The following is an 18,679-nucleotide window of genomic DNA, read 5'->3' on the forward strand; positions in this document are numbered from 1 at the left end:
AGCAATTTGCCTTAATAAGCACGATGTCATACACCACTAGTTTATCTGTGCATTGAATGGGATTTGGATGTGGGTGTTTCATTTTTTTTTCAACTAGTCGATTTATTATAATTAAGTATATGTAGTTTCTTGTTAATAACTGCTCGAAATCTGTGTCATTTGAATTGAAGTGTGCGTGGTACAGGGTAGAGAGTTCAAATGTGATAAGAAACAGTTTGTTCTTGTGATTGCTCCCAGCACTTATGTCAATGGCCCCGAAACAACAATATATAAATATAAATATACTGATATACAATGGTATATATATATATATATATATATATATATATATATATATTATATATCGCTTAGGATAGATATGCATATATATAGTCGTATGCACGCATGCAACGATAATAATCCATATATAAATATAGTTGTATATTTAGATTTCAATCATCAGAGGCGCATTTCAAAAAATTCATAAAGACATTTTTATTTCAAATAACTTGTATACATTCCAAGTGTCAATATTACATGAAAATTATCTAGTCATTCTACAAAACTGATATTTTTTCAAAAATTTCTACTCGATACTGAAAAAGGAGTAAATTTATATTTTTTATATAAATTAGCCTCTTTTCTTTTGAGTTTCGGACACGAAATGTATTATTTCGAAACGACGTTGCCTTTGGTAAATGCACGTTTTCCATTTGCTGCTATACTCAAAGTAAATTTCCATTTTCCCGCCGGGAAAAGAAAACCAGGAAAAGCATCCTCATTTACGTGAGCTTTCAGATAGTAATTATCCTGAAAAAAAAAGAAATATATAATTTATAATTGCCTGTTTCTTAAATAATAAATATGAAGTAATTAACCCTAGAGAATATTAAAAAATATGTTATCTTCATATAGACGTTTCTCGTTTTCGATTTTTACCTTCAAAAGGGATAGTTAAAGGGTCCTACACTCAGACGTGAGGGCGCTGCTTTTGGCATTCAAATTAATGGCGCAAAGTTTGAAATAAAAATTATTGAATTTTAGTAATCGGTTATTTAAAACTAAATTTGCTATCACAATCGTATTAGGTATTAGATAATATTAAATTATAGCAAATATTCAATCAAATTGAAATATAAATCAACAAACACTCTGCCGGTTTAAATATACATCACATCTAATCTACTGGAATAACTTCTACACTTTTTCTACTTATTAACCCTTTCCACTCGCGAATTCCGAGATTTATATAAATTTTTAAATCCGAGTCGAAAGGGTTAATATAAATATTTAGTGAAATTCAGTGAATAATGCATTATAGTGTTAGTTCCTTACATCGTCTGTCATTCTTGACTCTTATTAACTTATAATCATCCTGTGCAAAATTAGACATTCGTAATTAACCAATAATAAGATCATTAGCGCTACATGTGTTAATATTGTAACTAATTAAACCATAGAGCTGTGTTATAATTTGCAAGTATTTATAGTGATTTGGATTTTGGTTCAATTTTACAAGAAAACTCTGTTGATAAATATATATATTATTATAAAAAAATCAGATCTTTAGAAAAAATACGGAATGAACAAGGGATGTTTGGAAATAAATTTAAAACTGTGAAAGTTATAAATAGGACATAAGGATTCAACTAAAGGTTTCAGGAGCGTTTTTTGTTTATTGATATGCTAAAATCGTGTCGGAAATAGCTCAGTGAGTAGTATGTCCGACTCACAGTCATTTGATTTGTCGGATTGAAATAAATAATACACACACACATACACACACAAAACACCAGTCTGGGAAAAGGCATTTCTTTCGACAATAACAAAAAAAACACTCACACATACATACATCCATTTTTTCTAAGGTATGCCAAAATGTTCAGAATCCTCTGAAACGTAAAGTTATGCAGAAAAATCCATTTTTGATTTTTACAAAACTACATTTTTAGTCTACACTCTATTTATATATTTTTCTCACCGCTTGAACAGGGCAGGACGAAGGAAACTTTTGTCCAGGCCCCAGTAATATATCTATGAGAGGTTGTCTAATTTTGGCAAGAAAAGCTTCACTCAATGAATTTTTGCCTCCATTTTGACCCTTATTGCCAATAAAGGTGCAAAGGTCCACCCTTGTATCTGGTATCCATTCTTTGTACATGTTATTTGTGTACTTGAGAAGGGCACCTGTAGCCTAGTAATAAATTGGAACAAAGGTTAATACCCTAGTAAATTTAATAAATAAAAGCAATTGAATTATTTGAATAATCCAATTAGTAAAATAAATTACTTTAATCTTTTATAAATCTCTCTCTCTCTCTCTCTCTCTATAATATATATATATATATATATATATATATATATATATATGATAAAATTCATTTTTTCAAAAATATCGTTTTACGTACCGAACAATTATGGAATGTTTGGACATTTGTGTAATTCAAATTTATGTAGCTGTATGTTCGATTTAGCTTTTTTACTTCGAATTTGTGAATAATTGCAAAGGAATTGTCTATGAAGTCATTTTTGGCTGAGAGAAAGTTAAACCTGTAATTTGTCTGAAAATTAAAATTAAACAAATATTTATGTTAGAAAATAATTATATTGATTGAGTATTATTTTAATCTAAAGTATAAAAACTATAATTAAACCGACCTATATTTTTATTTATTAAAATATAAGTCAGTAATTAAAATAAAATTTATTACTTACTTTTGGAAATACATATTTGAGTTAATAATAAGAGTTTATACTTAATTCTAAAAATTTAGTCACAAATATAAGACTGTTATTAATTTTATTTATTAAAATTACATACCCAACAATGCACTTCTCTGCAAACAAATATAACAAAGACATTGTTATAAATAATTTAAAAACCCATTTTTGCGAAATTTAGTTTTATTAATTTTGGGCTAGGGTTTGCGACAAATATTAAAGTAGTAATACGTATTTTTAGATTTTAGATAGTTCTAGAGTTCAGAATTTTTTATTCAAAAACAGATAATTGTTAACAACAATAGACATATTTAGTTTTAATAAGTTTCAACGAAAATTATTCGGTTTTCAGGAAATTAGATTTCCGTACAACGTCAAATGATTTATTTTATCTGATAATGTAATAGCGAGCAATTACGTTTTAAAGATTTTTAGATATCAATTTATATATGAATATATTATTTAAATATATATATATATATATATATATTATATTTAATAACAATTGATATATAAAAATCTTTGAATATGCAATTGTTATTATTGTTAAACAATAGTTCAAGTTTTTTATATGATCGCCAATAATGATTTTATTTTGGTGAACTAGAGGTCTCCATTTTTTTTAAAAAAAAATTATTTAATTTCATTTTCAAAATTAAAAAGTATTAAATTAAATATTTTCGGAGATAGAATATCTTGACATCATTTTTATTAATAATTTGAAAATTGAACGATTTCACATTTGAACTTTGAACAACTGTCTCATTTTTCTTTAAAAAAATAAACTGTTTACTATAACTTTATTATTTATTATTATGTCGTACGGTAAGTTATTGTAATCGTCCAAAAATGGATTTTTTTTTGCATATCTTTACGTTCAAGAGGTTTCTGAACATTTTGACATACCTTAGAAAAAATGGATGCATGTGTGTATGTGTATATGTGTGCACGGATACAATTTTTTGTCTACGTTTTCGGTAGCACGGATAAACCGATTTCAATTATTCCAGAACCATTCGATTTCTATTGATATGGAGATGTGCTGATTAGTTTTTGGCAAAGGCAAGTCCAGCCGTTTCGGAGATTCAGAGCAAATTAGAAATCGAATTTTTGAGAGAGCGGAGTACCCGATTTGAATGATTCAAAAAACATTCAATTTGAAATGATGGGGAGAAATGGTGATTTGTTTTAAGTAAAGGCAGGTCTAACCGTTTTGGAGATACATAGCTAAATTGCAGTTTTTGAGAGAAGTACTCGTAATCATCCGATTTGATTGATCCATAAAACTTTTTTGCTTGTTGTGACGAAACGATAGTTTTTCAGGAAAACCTTTTTTTGGGGTTTTGAAATTTTATAAAACTGCATTTTTAATTTTCAAAAAAATGTTTTTCTTTTCAATATTGAAAAGAATTCAGATTTTAGTTTTAATTATGGCTAAAGTGCTAAAGCTCACTTATATACTTTAAATAAATAATTTTAACTTTGCAATTCAGTTTATATAATTCTTTTAAATTGATTAATTTACTCTTCGTGTAAACTTATATAACCGTCGTCGTTCAATTTTTAAGCTCTTATATTTTTGTCTATAAAATACGGATAATGGAAGTTATTGCATTTATAATAATATATTTCATATCATTTAATATTTTTCGAATAATTCATTACGGTACAGGAAGTTCCAGCAACTTGCCTTAAAGCACGATTCCATAATTATATAATTATATAATTATTAATAAATTATATAATTATTAATAAAGAGGGCTTCTTGCCCCATGGTTATTTATCTATGGCTTCCAGTCTATTCGCCTAGTGTGCCAATGGCTTTAGATAAGTGAACGTAAGCGTCGCATCTTTACGAATACACTCTATGGTTCCATTGAAATGTCATTTACGAACTGTCAAAAATTGCATAAAAGTATAATACAATTTAAAACTATTTATATTAGTGTTTAGTAAATAATATAATAAACAATGATTGGTTGTTGTGTCTGTTGTTCGGCATTATTGCCTAGATACAAAAGATTAGTCGATAACATATTTCCAGTGGATCCTGATGAAGGTTTAGTAAAAGCCAATATGGACAAATTGATATTTTATTCTTTATCATCTCCAGAAAAGTTGGATAGAATCGGAGACTATCTGTACCAAAAAGCTAGCAGGGACATAAATCGCAGAAGGTATGGTTTTGTTATTATTGCCATGGATGCTATGGATCGCCTCCTAAAAGCTTCACATGCCAAAACATTAAATGTATTTGGACACAGTTTCTTAAAAATGATTCAAAGACTCTTAGAGTCCTCAGAACCCCAGCTACAAATCCTAGCTACTCACTCGTTTGTCCATTTCGCTAACATTGAAGAAGACACTCCTTCTTATCACCGAAGTTACGACTTCTTTGTATCCAAGTTTTCTTCAATGTGTCACAGCAGTCATAAAGATACCGATACTAGAAACCAGTTGCGTTTGGCTGGTGTTCAAGGTTTGCAGGGTGTAGTAAGAAAAACTGTGTCCGATGATCTTGTTGAGAACATTTGGAACAAACAGCACATGGATAAAATTGTACCATCATTACTATTCAATTTACAAAATTGCCAAACGTGTGAGACTAATGTTTGTATGGACTCTAGAAACCAGGAAGTGTTACCACCGGTTTTAGCTGAGGAATGTTTACGGGAAGTTGTTGGTCGTGCTTCATTCGGACATATACATTGTGTACTTAAACCTGTTTTGAGGCATCTCGATAGTCATCAATTGTGGGTACCAAATACTTTTGCTATACGAACTTTCAGGACTATAATGTCTGCTATACAAGTACAATATTCATACACGGTTGTTGAAGCATTGATGACCCATTTAGATGAAAATTCTGAATCTAATCCTAAAATTCGCACAAGTATTGCTGATGTTTTATCTAAATTATAGCTATAGCCGCAGGCGAGAGTGTAGGACCTTCAGTATTAGAAATAATTAATTCTTTAATGTCTAATTTGAAAAAGAGTGTGTCAAGGAATGTTGAACCGACAGTAGTAGAGAATCAGTATCAGGAGAGTCTTATAAATGCTCTTGGAGAATTTGCTAATCATCTACCTGATTATCAGAAAATTGAAATTATGATGTTTATTATGAATAAAGTTCCGTATCCTTGCAGGGACTTGCAAAAGTCTGATGTTCTTTTGCAAAGTATATTGTTAAAATCTTTGTTGAAGGTTGCTACAAAGTATCGCAGTGTGCATCTTGATAAAACGTTCCAATTGTCGTTTTTGGAGCCTTTGTTGAAAATGGCGTGTGCTCCTGATGCAAAAATGAGGGTTTTGGTACAAAATATATTTCATACTTTATTAGACAGACATAAAAATGGCTTGAAATTATCTGAACCAAGTATTGATATTACTACAAAGGATTTGAACTTGGAACAATCTTCTCGTTCTGATATAATATTTATTAACAAACACGGTTCTGCAATTTATAGTAGTTTATATAACTCTCTTCAGTTAGATGATACTGATATAGAAATGTGAAGGCTGTGTATACAACACTTGCATTAATTTGTATTGAACTGGCTTCAAATGAGACTATAGTAGATTATTTACAACTCATACTAAGCATTCAGCAAATGGCTATAGCAAATCCACAATTGACACCTGCTCAACGATACCACATAACATCCTTGACAATCGCTGTTTTCAACATGGTACCACAAGTACTATCTGTATCACCCTTACGTGAATACTCTGAAAAGATTATTGAAGCACGAAGGACAGAAGCACCTTACTTGCTACCACCGCTTTTAAGCCACTACGATAGTTCCCAAACAAGACCTTTATCCAGCTTGCAACATCTCATGATCGATCAAAACACATTAATCGAAGGCTTGAAATTAGTTGGTGTCGATGGATCTTCATTAAAACAATTAGCTCACTTTGCACATTGCCCGATAACTATGAACATGGGTCACAGACACAGTTGGGTCGAGGCTGGCACTTCTTTAGGAAGTGCCACGGATTTGAGCTCTTTAAATAACGATGTAGACAGTGCTGCGAGTTCACCAGGTTTATCCAGAAAGATCAACACCGAAGAATATTCTTTTGATGTCATGAAACGAGCAGTAAATGAACAAACTGAGTCTGAACAACTACTGCAAGAGGAACAATATAAACGGCTTGCCAAGGCATTTAGGAATGAAACATTTGATGAACTTTTAACACGAACAAACCACAGCATGAACTTTTACGCAACAAATTAAACGACATATTCAGTTCATTAAAATTTTCCAAAAACTTACGTGGTGTTAATGCTTTACCATCAAACGAGACTTTAGCAATGGAGCCTACGTATGAAACACATTTTCCAGAATTATTTATCCATTAATTGTTTAGTGAATTTCCTAGTCAAAGGACCAAATATTAATGCACAATAAGATGTATTTGAATTTTTGTCATGACTTAGATGAAAATGCTTATTTTCAAATCGTACTATGAGATTAGATTCCATGTTGTGTAAATCTTATTGAAAAATGAGAATAGTTTTTTAAGAATAGTATTTATGATAGACTCCACAAATGTAAGAGATATAAATAATATATAATATATGAATAGATGAAATATAAAATATGTAATGTTAAACAAAATAAAAATGTTGAAAGTAAGTTAAATAATATTTATAATTTATTATATAGTACATATTTTGTTACACTCAAAAGTATTAGCTGAATCTGATTTTTCAACCCGCGGGTCAATTTAAATTTGAAAATTTTATTTTGGGCCGCACGTAATTTAGATATATATATATATATATATATATATATATATATATATATACTAGCTGACCCGGCGAACGTTGTGCCACTAGTCAGATCGATTTCCAACTAATATTTTTCGAACAGTTTTTGAATTCCTAAAATCTATTTGCGCGCTAAAATGTGGACGAAATTTTTTTCACTTTTCAGCATATTTCAAAAATTCGTCAAAGTTTGCAAAAATTAGTATCGTTTTTTGGCATTTGTCGAAATTAGACCTTTATTCGACGTTTTCTCAAAAACGCCAGACCCGATTTCAGAAATTTAAAAGCCATTTGATGTATTTAAATGAGGATAATCGTTTGTCAGTTTTGTGCGACGATCTGCCGAGCCGTTACTTTGTAATTTGAAAAAAAAAGTATTAAATTTTTCGTCCACATTTAAGCTCACACTACCGAATCGATTTAAAAATTCAAAAACTGTTCGAAAGATTAGTTGGGGATGATACTGATTAGTTTTGAGTGAAAATCTACCGAGCCGTTTTCTTGCAATTAACTGTCGAAAAAAAAATTCAGCCGATTTTTATGGAACTTTTTTTTGGCGATATATATCATGGTCTTATAGAACTTACTGAAATAAAACGGCTAAAAGTTATTGAATAAGTTTGAGAAAATTAATAGTTTTTTTTGACGTTTGTTAAAATTAAAATTAAACGATTTACTTGGTATAACGATAGAGTACTTGGTCTTAATGGACATACTAAACCATAGGTTCCCAAACTTGTTTGTGCCGTGGACCCCTTGAAATGTTTTTTGTTTTGTTATGGATCCCCTATATAAAAGTGAACACATGTACCAGATTCGCTGAAACAGTCGAGGATTTCCATCAAGTGATCCGGGTTTTTACAAAAACAATTTTCGGCCCGGATTGTACCGCGTTCTCAGAAAGTATACGTTTAAATCGAATTTTCGCAATGCTTGATATTAAAATTACAAATACCCATCAAATATCTGGAAACGATATATTTCACATCACTCAATAAATCCGTAGGATAACTAAGAAAAACCCATTTTTTTGGTAAATTTCTTTTTTTTTTATGAAATATAGTTTCTTCGAAGACGATATAACGATTATAGCGAACTTCAAACTTTTCGAAAACATTTTTTTAATGCGATTTGTACTTTGTCATAAAATTCAGCTATCATTTCATCATTTTGTTAAAGTTCCTTCATAGAAAGCATCCTTTTAAGATCTGAGATTGGTATATGGTCGCTAGGGAACAGATCTAGAGAATATGGTAAAAGGGGAAGCAATTTGGAGCCTAATTCATATTTTTCTTCTTTTTATTTTTGTGACCAAAATTTAAAGTCGGGCCGTTCAATAGTTTTCGAGATATGCGTGGTCAATGGGTCGCTGGCTCCGCGCTCAATACTACTAGTTTAACAGATGGTATGTTCTCAAAAACACATATTGCGATTTTGATGAAACTTGGCACATATTGTTACTGTACCTTACTAAGAATGTGACAAAAATTTAAAGTTGGGACGTCCAATAGTTTTCGAGATATGCGTGGTCGATGGGTCGTTGGCTCCACGCTCAATACTAGTATTTAAATAGGTGCTATGTTCTCAGAAACACATATTGCGATTTTGATGAAACTTGGCACATATTGTTACTGTACCTTAATAAGAATGTGACAAAAATTTAAAGTTGGGACGTCCAATAGTTTTCGAGATATGCGTGGTCGATGGGTCGTTGGCTCCACGCTCAATACTAGTATTTAAATAGGTGCTATGTTCTCAGAAACACATATTGCGATTTTGATGAAACTTGGCACATATTGTTACTGTACCTTACTAAGAATGTGACAAAAATTTAAAGTTGGGACGTCCAATAGTTTTCGAGATATGCGTGGTCGATGGGTCGTTGGCTCCACGCTCAATACTAGTATTTAAATAGGTGCTATGTTCTCAGAAACACATATTGCGATTTTGATGAAACTTGGCACATATTGTTACTGTACCTTACTAAGAATGTGACAAAAATTTAAAGTTGGGACGTCCAATAGTTTTCGAGATATGCGTGGTCGATGGGTCGTTGGCTCCACGCTCAATACTAGTATTTAAATAGGTGCTATGTTCTCAGAAACACATATTGCGATTTTGATGAAACTTGGCACATATTGTTACTGTACCTTAATAAGAATGTGACAAAAATTTAAAGTTGGGACGTCCAATAGTTTTCGAGATATGCGTGGTCGATGGGTCGTTGGCTCCACGCTCAATACTAGTATTTAAATAGGTGCTATGTTCTCAGAAACACATATTGCGATTTTGATGAAACTTGGCACATATTGTTACTGTACCTTACTAAGAATGTGACAAAAATTTAAAGTTGGGACGTCCAATAGTTTTCGAGATATGCGTGGTCGATGGGTCGTTGGCTCCACGCTCAATACTAGTATTTAAATAGGTGCTATGTTCTCAGAAACACATATTGCGATTTTGATGAAACTTGGCACATATTGTTACTGTACCTTACTAAGAATGTGACAAAAATTTAAAGTTGGGACGTCCAATAGTTTTCGAGATATGCGTGGTCGATGGGTCGTTGGCTCCACGCTCAATACTAGTATTTAAATAGGTGCTATGTTCTCAGAAACACATATTGCGATTTTGATGAAACTTGGCACATATTGTTACTGTACCTTACTAAGAATGTGACAAAAATTTAAAGTTGGGACGTCCAATAGTTTTCGAGATATGCGTGGTCGATGGGTCGTTGGCTCCACGCTCAATACTAGTATTTAAATAGGTGCTATGTTCTCAGAAACACATATTGCGATTTTGATGAAACTTGGCACATATTGTTACTGTACCTTACTAAGAATGTGACAAAAATTTAAAGTTGGGACGTCCAATAGTTTTCGAGATATGCGTGGTCGATGGGTCGTTGGCTCCACGCTCAATACTAGTATTTAAATAGGTGCTATGTTCTCAGAAACACATATTGCGATTTTGATGAAACTTGGCACATATTGTTACTGTACCTTACTAAGAATGTGACAAAAATTTAAAGTTGGGACGTCCAATAGTTTTCGAGATATGCGTGGTCGATGGGTCGTTGGCTCCACGCTCAATACTAGTATTTAAATAGGTGCTATGTTCTCAGAAACACATATTGCGATTTTGATGAAACTTGGCACATATTGTTACTGTACCTTAATAAGAATGTGACAAAAATTTAAAGTTGGGACGTCCAATAGTTTTCGAGATATGCGTGGTCGATGGGTCGTTGGCTCCACGCTCAATACTAGTATTTAAATAGGTGCTATGTTCTCAGAAACACATATTGCGATTTTGATGAAACTTGGCACATATTGTTACTGTACCTTAATAAGAATGTGACAAAAATTTAAAGTTGGGACGTCCAATAGTTTTCGAGATATGCGTGGTCGATGGGTCGTTGGCTCCACGCTCAATACTAGTATTTAAATAGGTGCTATGTTCTCAGAAACACATATTGCGATTTTGATGAAACTTGGCACATATTGTTACTGTACCTTAATAAGAATGTGACAAAAATTTAAAGTTGGGACGTCCAATAGTTTTCGAGATATGCGTGGTCGATGGGTCGTTGGCTCCACGCTCAATACTAGTATTTAAATAGGTGCTATGTTCTCAGAAACACATATTGCGATTTTGATGAAACTTGGCACATATTGTTACTGTACCTTAATAAGAATGTGACAAAAATTTAAAGTTGGGACGTCCAATAGTTTTCGAGATATGCGTGGTCGATGGGTCGTTGGCTCCACGCTCAATACTAGTATTTAAATAGGTGCTATGTTCTCAGAAACACATATTGCGATTTTGATGAAACTTGGCACATATTGTTACTGTACCTTACTAAGAATGTGACAAAAATTTAAAGTTGGGGCGTCCAATAGTTTTCGAGATATGCGTGGTCGATGGGTCGTTGGCTCCACGCTCAATACTAGTATTTAAATAGGTGCTATGTTCTCAGAAACACATATTGCGATTTTGATGAAACTTGGCACATATTGTTACTGTACCTTAATAAGAATGTGACAAAAATTTAAAGTTGGGACGTCCAATAGTTTTCGAGATATGCGTGGTCGATGGGTCGCTGGCTCCGCGCTCAATACTAACATTTAAACAGATGGTATGTTCTCAAAAACACATATTGCGATTTTGATGAAACTTGGCACATATTGTTACTGTACCTTACTAAGAATGTGACAAAAATTTAAAGTTGGGACGTCCAATAGTTTTCGAGATATGCGTGGTCAATGGGTCGTTGGCCCCACGCTCAATACTAGTATTTAAATAGGTGCTATGTTCTCAGAAACACATATTGCGATTTTGATGAAACTTGGCACATATTGTTACTGTACCTTACTAAGAATGTGACAAAAATTTAAAGTTGGGACGTCCAATAGTTTTCGAGATATGCGTGGTCGATGGGTCGTTGGCTCCACGCTCAATACTAACATTTAAACAGATGGTATGTTCTCAAAAACACATATTGCGATTTTGATGAAACTTGGCACATATTGTTACTGTACCTTACTAAGAATGTGACAAAAATTTAAAGTTGGGACGTACAATAGTTTTCGAGATATGCGTGGTCAATGGGTCGTTGGCTCCGCGCTTAATACTAAAATTCATATGCAATGTTTTTCTTTACTTTTTGGTTCATTTCTAAATGTGCCGTGGGCCCCTATTTTTATTTTGTAGACCCCCAAATTTTGTTTTCCCTGCCGTGGACCCCTCGAAAGTTGCCATGGACCCCAGAGGGTCTATGTGGACCATTTTGGGAATCACTGATTTGACCTCCTGGTCAAAAATAAAAAAAAATCACTTTTGATTTTTAGACGTCCACCATAACTTACCTTACAAGAAGTTAATGTTGCTAATTATCTTCATTGACAAATGTTTAATACTAGAAAAATTTGCAATATTTAAAAAAGGCATAAGTGATACTTTGTTTTCAAGCCAATCGCGAAAACTTCTTCAAATGTTAATTTTGTAAATTAAGTTAATAATCTTAATCAATAATGAGGTTAAGCAACTTGAAAAATCTGAAAATTTGACAATTAATTATCATAATTAAGTTATTTGTAGGCCTGTAGTAAAACCATTAAAGTCTTACGGAAACTGGTTCAATTATAACAATTGTTGATTTTTGAAAATTTGCTTTTAGAAAATACTCCGAGTTAACCTGTTTGTTCGTTTTCAATTATGTGTAATAAATCTACTCGGAATACTTTTTTAATCACTATTCATTAATTCATTTTTTATTGATTAAGTCGGTTATTTACATATATCGGGAAGTTTATGCAACTTGCCTTAAGGCAAAATGACACTTTCAACTAGTTACTTTTATTTATTTATAAAATAAAAACAAATCGATTTAGTACAGAGTTTATTTAAATAATGTTTGATATGTACAAATTACTCTTATTATTACAATAATAGTTAATAAAATTAGTTTTGCGCAACATTTACTACATAGGCGAAGCAATATATTTTTAATACTATATATCGATTATAGACATTTAGTAATATGTTTATTAAAATTATATTCAATATTATAAAAAAATCTTACAATTTCCATCACGTACCAAAATTAAATTTTTAATATATTGTTATACTTCTATATAAAAATTATTTATTCAAATTCCAAAGTTTATCTTTATGTTTAAAAGTAAAGCAACGATACAATCATTTTTACTTATAGTAACACAAATATATATATATATATATATATATATATATATATATATATTCATATAATAATAATTTCTACTATACATATTAAATAGTTTATACAAATGCTACTTAAATAAAAATATCGCATTTACAAAGCTTAATCTAATTAGTAACAAAAATATATTAAGAAATGTTAACTTTTAATTTACTGAGTAAAATTTAATTTACTAAGTAGACTTTTATTAGTTTACTAATTCTATAAAATAATTATAAATGCAGCAAATTTTGGTGTATCACATTTTATTGAAAAATTTCTTTTAATTTTTTTTTTGGTATTGTTATATTGTCTTAAAAATTTATATAACTATCGAATATTTTTCATAGGCAGTGTAATTTTGAATTTTTTTTTATTGTGGCAGGCAGTATTTTTTTTAAATTTTATTTATAACTAGATAAAATTTAAGAAGTTTTTTTTTATTATGTATCTATATATTTTAATAATGGTTTTGGATACAAAGTTTCTTTGGATAATATTTATACTATATTTGGATGATATTTGAGATCAAAGTAAAAGCATAATTCAAGTTTATTTATGATTTTCAGATTTTTTGACTATATTATGTACGTTTCGATACTGTATGTGTGCCATCATTCAGTATGTTTAACAAATTCTAAAAAATATTTTACATAGTTTAGAGAAAAATACAAAATTACTAGAAAAGAGATTATTTAAGGGCCAACGAGCACTGTTTTAGACAGTAAAAAAATATATACATTTTAGTCACACTTTAAAAATAAAATAAAAAAATATATATAAAAAATAAAAAATAAAAGTATTTATATTTTATTCAACAAATTGTTCAAATAAAAAATTAAATTCATCAAAAATAAATTTAATACAATTCCAGTATAAAATAATATATAACAATAATATAAATCATTAACACATTAAGGATTTGACATTGTAACACTCATTTCGTTTATTTATACTTTTATTGTCAATTTATTTAGAAACCTTATATTTGACTAGACATCAATATATAAATCTAATTTAATTCATGAATTCATTATTATTTATATTTACATACTGCTATATTTTGGAAATTATTCATACTAATATTCGAATTTGGTTTTTAAAGCCTTAAACTTTTTGGTATTATGTTGACGATGCAAAAATAAAAAAAAGTAAAAATATTTGGACATATGAATTAATTAATAATATTTCACTAATGATTAAATGTATATTTATAGATTTTTTAGATTATATTATTTTATTTTGGTTATTTAAATTAAGATTCTAAATTTTGAATGGATATAAGAAGACATTTTGTCAAATAACTTTTATGTCGAAATTTTGAGTTATAGTTATAACTGACACAATTTAAAAAAGCCAGGACAGCTAGTATATACTACATTTATTACCAGCTTGATTTCCATCGTCAACAATATATTTTCAACTTCTTTATATATTTTATAATTTTAAAGCACTATGCAAATCTATTTAAGCTCACATTTACATTTAAGTATATAAAAAATTATATAACATTAATTATGTATAACATATACAGGTATTTGCATAATTTGAAATAACCGGTATGAGATCATTATTTAAAAAAAACATTATTTAGTAAATGTCAATTTTATTTTAATTATTTCAAAGGAAAAGTTTGTTTTCATCAGAAAATCTTTGTATTATTGAAACTTTTGAAATTTTGAAATCGGTTTTTAAGAGCATAAAATTAGAAAATTGAATTTTCTGTTTCTGAAACATTATATATATATAGATACTCCTTTTACAAAAATAAATTTAATTTCAATGATATTTTTTTCCTAAATGATCCCACACAAGTTCAAATCTATATACAAATTAAAGCTAATTTTTATTAATTAACATCTACTTAATCAGTCTATAAATTTACAGTTTTCTTAAGCTTTTTCTATATTTTAATTTGTCTACTTGATTAATGAACTAGATAAATTGTGATAAAATATATTTATTATTAATGACAATATTTATTAAATTATATCTGAAATATAAAAAATTTCTTTGAGAAATTCTTCAATTCTTCGTGAAATTGATTGAAAATATTTTAAAAAATTAAAAAGTTTGCTACTGGTAATGAAAATATTAATTAAAATTGAATGTTTGTTTTTAATTTTATTTAATATTTCTATTACCAAAGTTTTATTTAAATTATTTAAAGTATTTTATAACAATCAAATATTTAAATCTCAAAGTTTAATCAATAACAAGAATATTATATATTAGATCGTAAATACTAAAAATAATTACAAATCTGAAATTTGTACGTAGAAAATTTTAATAAAATTTTCTCATTAGTTACCCAAAACAATAGCGAGTAATTCTGCAAAAATTATAAACTAAATTTTATGTAATGTAATGTATGTATGTAATGTATGTGAACAAAATTGTGTAATAAATATTCTAAAAAATTATGTTCGATATATTACTTCTACATTAATATCTAATAACATCAGACCTAAGTTTATTATTTTTTAATTATTATCCAATACGTATTTCAAATTATATGCTTTGGTCCTTTTTGAAAATATTATAAAAGTATTAAAATATATTTGTCTCGAAATTATTGAAAATTGTAATTATTTACAAAGTCATTAGTAAAACGTTACTAAATTTGTTTTACAAGTTCTCAATAAAGATAATTTACAATAAAAAATATTATTTTTTTCAAAATGTTTTACCCAGATGGGCAGGATGGTTATGGAAAATTTACCATTTCAAGTTAACACATTCAAAAATAAATAAGATTTTTTCAAAGATAGAAAATTCAAAAGGCAATTTGTATGCCATTCTGCCAGCCCTCAAAAAAGAAGAATCAAAAAAGTTTCAAATGTGATTTTTCCAAAGATAACATATTCAAAAATAATGTTCCATAATGCTTTTTCTCATTTTTTTAGATAACATTTATTCAAAGTTGCGACCAATTGCGACTTCTTCACTTTTTCTAGGCCTCCAGAACAATTTTACCTTTTTTCTGCAACATTTATGTTTCCTCATTGATGATTAAGACTTCCTCAGCCTTGTTTTTGAATTGTCTAAATTTACGATTTAGACATTGTACAATTACGATTTTTCAATGCGAAATTTTTTCAGCATCATTTTCTTTTATGAAGATATAGGCCAAAAATCAAAATTTATGTAAAAAAATCAAACAATTTGTACCGAATCAACAGAAATTGTGCAACCCCAATACGTTTTTAAATTTTGGGGTCAATTTTCTTTATTTAAATTTTTGTTGTGTAGTGGAAAAATACATACAACTCTTTACTTCAAGATACTTTCGAAAACTTAAATTCTATTTGAATTCAAGAGTATTGAAACTTGTCCTTTATCCCTAGACAAAACTTTCTTTAGCAAACGACAACTCATGCACCAACTGCGATTCTTCCAAACTCCTCACATAATTTTGCTTATTATTATTCTTACTACTTCTGTCAGCACAACTTCTAATCTCATCAGGATCAGTATTACTAGGAGCTTCAACACTACTAATCGGTCTTGGTTCAGCATCATCCAAAGTTTCTTTCCGAAACAACAAAGTTGCAATTTTGCTCTTATGTTTAGGAGATCCTGCTTTTGCAGCTTTTTGGGTACTGTATCGTCTCCAAAAAGAATCAGTATTGCTGGATAAAGTACTAGAAGTAGTTCTGAAAGTACTTTTTCTACCATCACTCGAAGTGGTGAGTCGTCGTAATTTGTGACAACCAAGAAGTTTCATGAAACCTTCCCGGAACTTGGATGACATCAAGTTGTATAAAATCGGGTTGATGGCGGAGTTTATGTACAGCATTATTCTGCAAAAGTACAGCAGGATGTAGTATCCTTCCAGGCCCAAAGACATTATGGTTTCTGGTGGAACCACTATGATCCACAAAGTTAGGGCACGAAAGGGCATCAGACATACAAAGAAGGATAAAACCACAGCCCCTAACATCACCACGACTTGCCGCCTATATTTGTATATGTTGTTACCGTTTTTTCCGTGTGATACTGCAGTCATTGGATTTTCCATAAGGTTTTTGGCTATTATGGTGTATAAAATGACCAAGATGGCAAGAGGGATGAGAAAAAATACAGAAATTGAAGATATGAAAAACAGAGCTGGCCAGAAGGAATCTGCTTGGGTCAAACAGACGGCGACAATTGATCCGTCGAAGTATTCTTCGTACTGGTAGGAAGCGACCACCAGGATTGGACTGAAAAATGAAAAAAAATATATAAAAATACAGAAACACGTAAATTTGTAGGGCAGTTTTGCCCCAATAACAGAACTTATTTTTCTTGGTAGTGAAACTGTGAAAATAACTATATATTTGCAAGTTCAAAGCTTCTGTTATCAATAACATCTTGTGCATTCTTGCTTGTTCATATGTAAAATACGCCTGATTGCACAGCAAATAGAAACACATTTTTACAACGCTATGTTATGGGCTCTGTTACGGCAGAATTGCCTCATCAATTTTAAATTAAATCTGGAAAATCTTATAACATTTTCCAAAATCATATTTTATCATTTTTTAAAATATTGAATGAATTATCTTTGAATTAATTTTATAAAAACTAAAAATTTGCAACATAGAATAATAACTAGTATTGCATGGTATCGTGCCTTAAGCAAGTTGCTGGAACTTGCCGTACCTTAATAAATATTCGAGGAATTTTAAATGTTTTCAAATATAATATTATAAATACTGTAACTTTTATTATACGTATTTTATAGACGAAAAATAAGACCTTATGAATTGGACAATGACGTCTACATAAGTTTACATGAAAATTGAATAAACAAACTAGATCAAGCGAAGTTGGAATGAAGGATCTTATCTCACATTTTTAAGAATTATATAAACTGAATTGCAAAGTTAAACTTATTTATTGTAATTTCCTAAACATCATTTTGCTTTATGAAAATATAGACCAAAAAAACAATTTTTTGTGAAAAATCAAACAATTTGTATTGAATCAACAGAATTGTGCAACCCCAATACTTTTTTAATTTTGGGGTCAATTTTCTCTATTTTATTTTTTTGTGGAATTGAAAAATATATACAATGTTTTACTTCAAGATACTCTCGAAAACTTAAATTCTATTTTCTGCACTCTGTGCTCCGTATCTCCAAAACGGCTAGACATGTCTTTGCCAAAAACTAGTCAACATAATTTTCTATCAGTAAGATTCGATTGCTTTTGAATTACTCAAATCGGTTGAGAGGTACTCCCGAAATCGTCGACGAAAATTGTATCCACAAATTTTTTCTAAGGTATGCCAAAATGTTCAGTAAACCTCTGAAACGTGAAGGTACCCAAATTTTTCAATTTAGATGTTTAAATTAATTTTTTTTCAACTTTTCATTTTTTTCAACTTTATGCTCTTAGTTAAAAATCAAATTTCTGTATAAATCAACAATTTTGCCGAATCAACAGGTATTGTGCAACCTCAATACTTTTTTAATTTTGGAGTCAATT

At 29.9% G+C, this 18,679-nt stretch overlaps 1 protein-coding gene and 1 pseudogene across 1 annotated transcript in view; one reads left to right on the plus strand and one right to left on the minus strand.

The window, feature by feature from the left end:
- Window positions 1-2,140, minus strand: part of LOC113377862 (cold shock domain-containing protein E1-like) — a 15,780-nt gene extending 13,640 nt beyond the window's left edge. Inside the window, exon 1 of the mRNA XM_026618303.1 lies at window positions 1,961-2,140. Within this exon, the coding sequence (XP_026474088.1) occupies window positions 1,961-2,140 (180 nt within the window). The remainder of the gene's footprint in view (window positions 1-1,960) is intronic.
- A 2,531-nt stretch (window positions 2,141-4,671) lies between these two features.
- Window positions 4,672-7,068, plus strand: LOC113377871 (annotated as a pseudogene).
- The last annotated feature ends 11,611 nt before the right edge of the window (window positions 7,069-18,679 follow it).

Source organism: Ctenocephalides felis, unplaced genomic scaffold (assembly GCF_003426905.1).
Source record: "Ctenocephalides felis isolate EL2017-DRISC unplaced genomic scaffold, ASM342690v1 CF-g0.4_SCAFFOLD_00845, whole genome shotgun sequence".
NCBI classification, from domain to species: domain Eukaryota; kingdom Metazoa; phylum Arthropoda; class Insecta; order Siphonaptera; family Pulicidae; genus Ctenocephalides; species Ctenocephalides felis.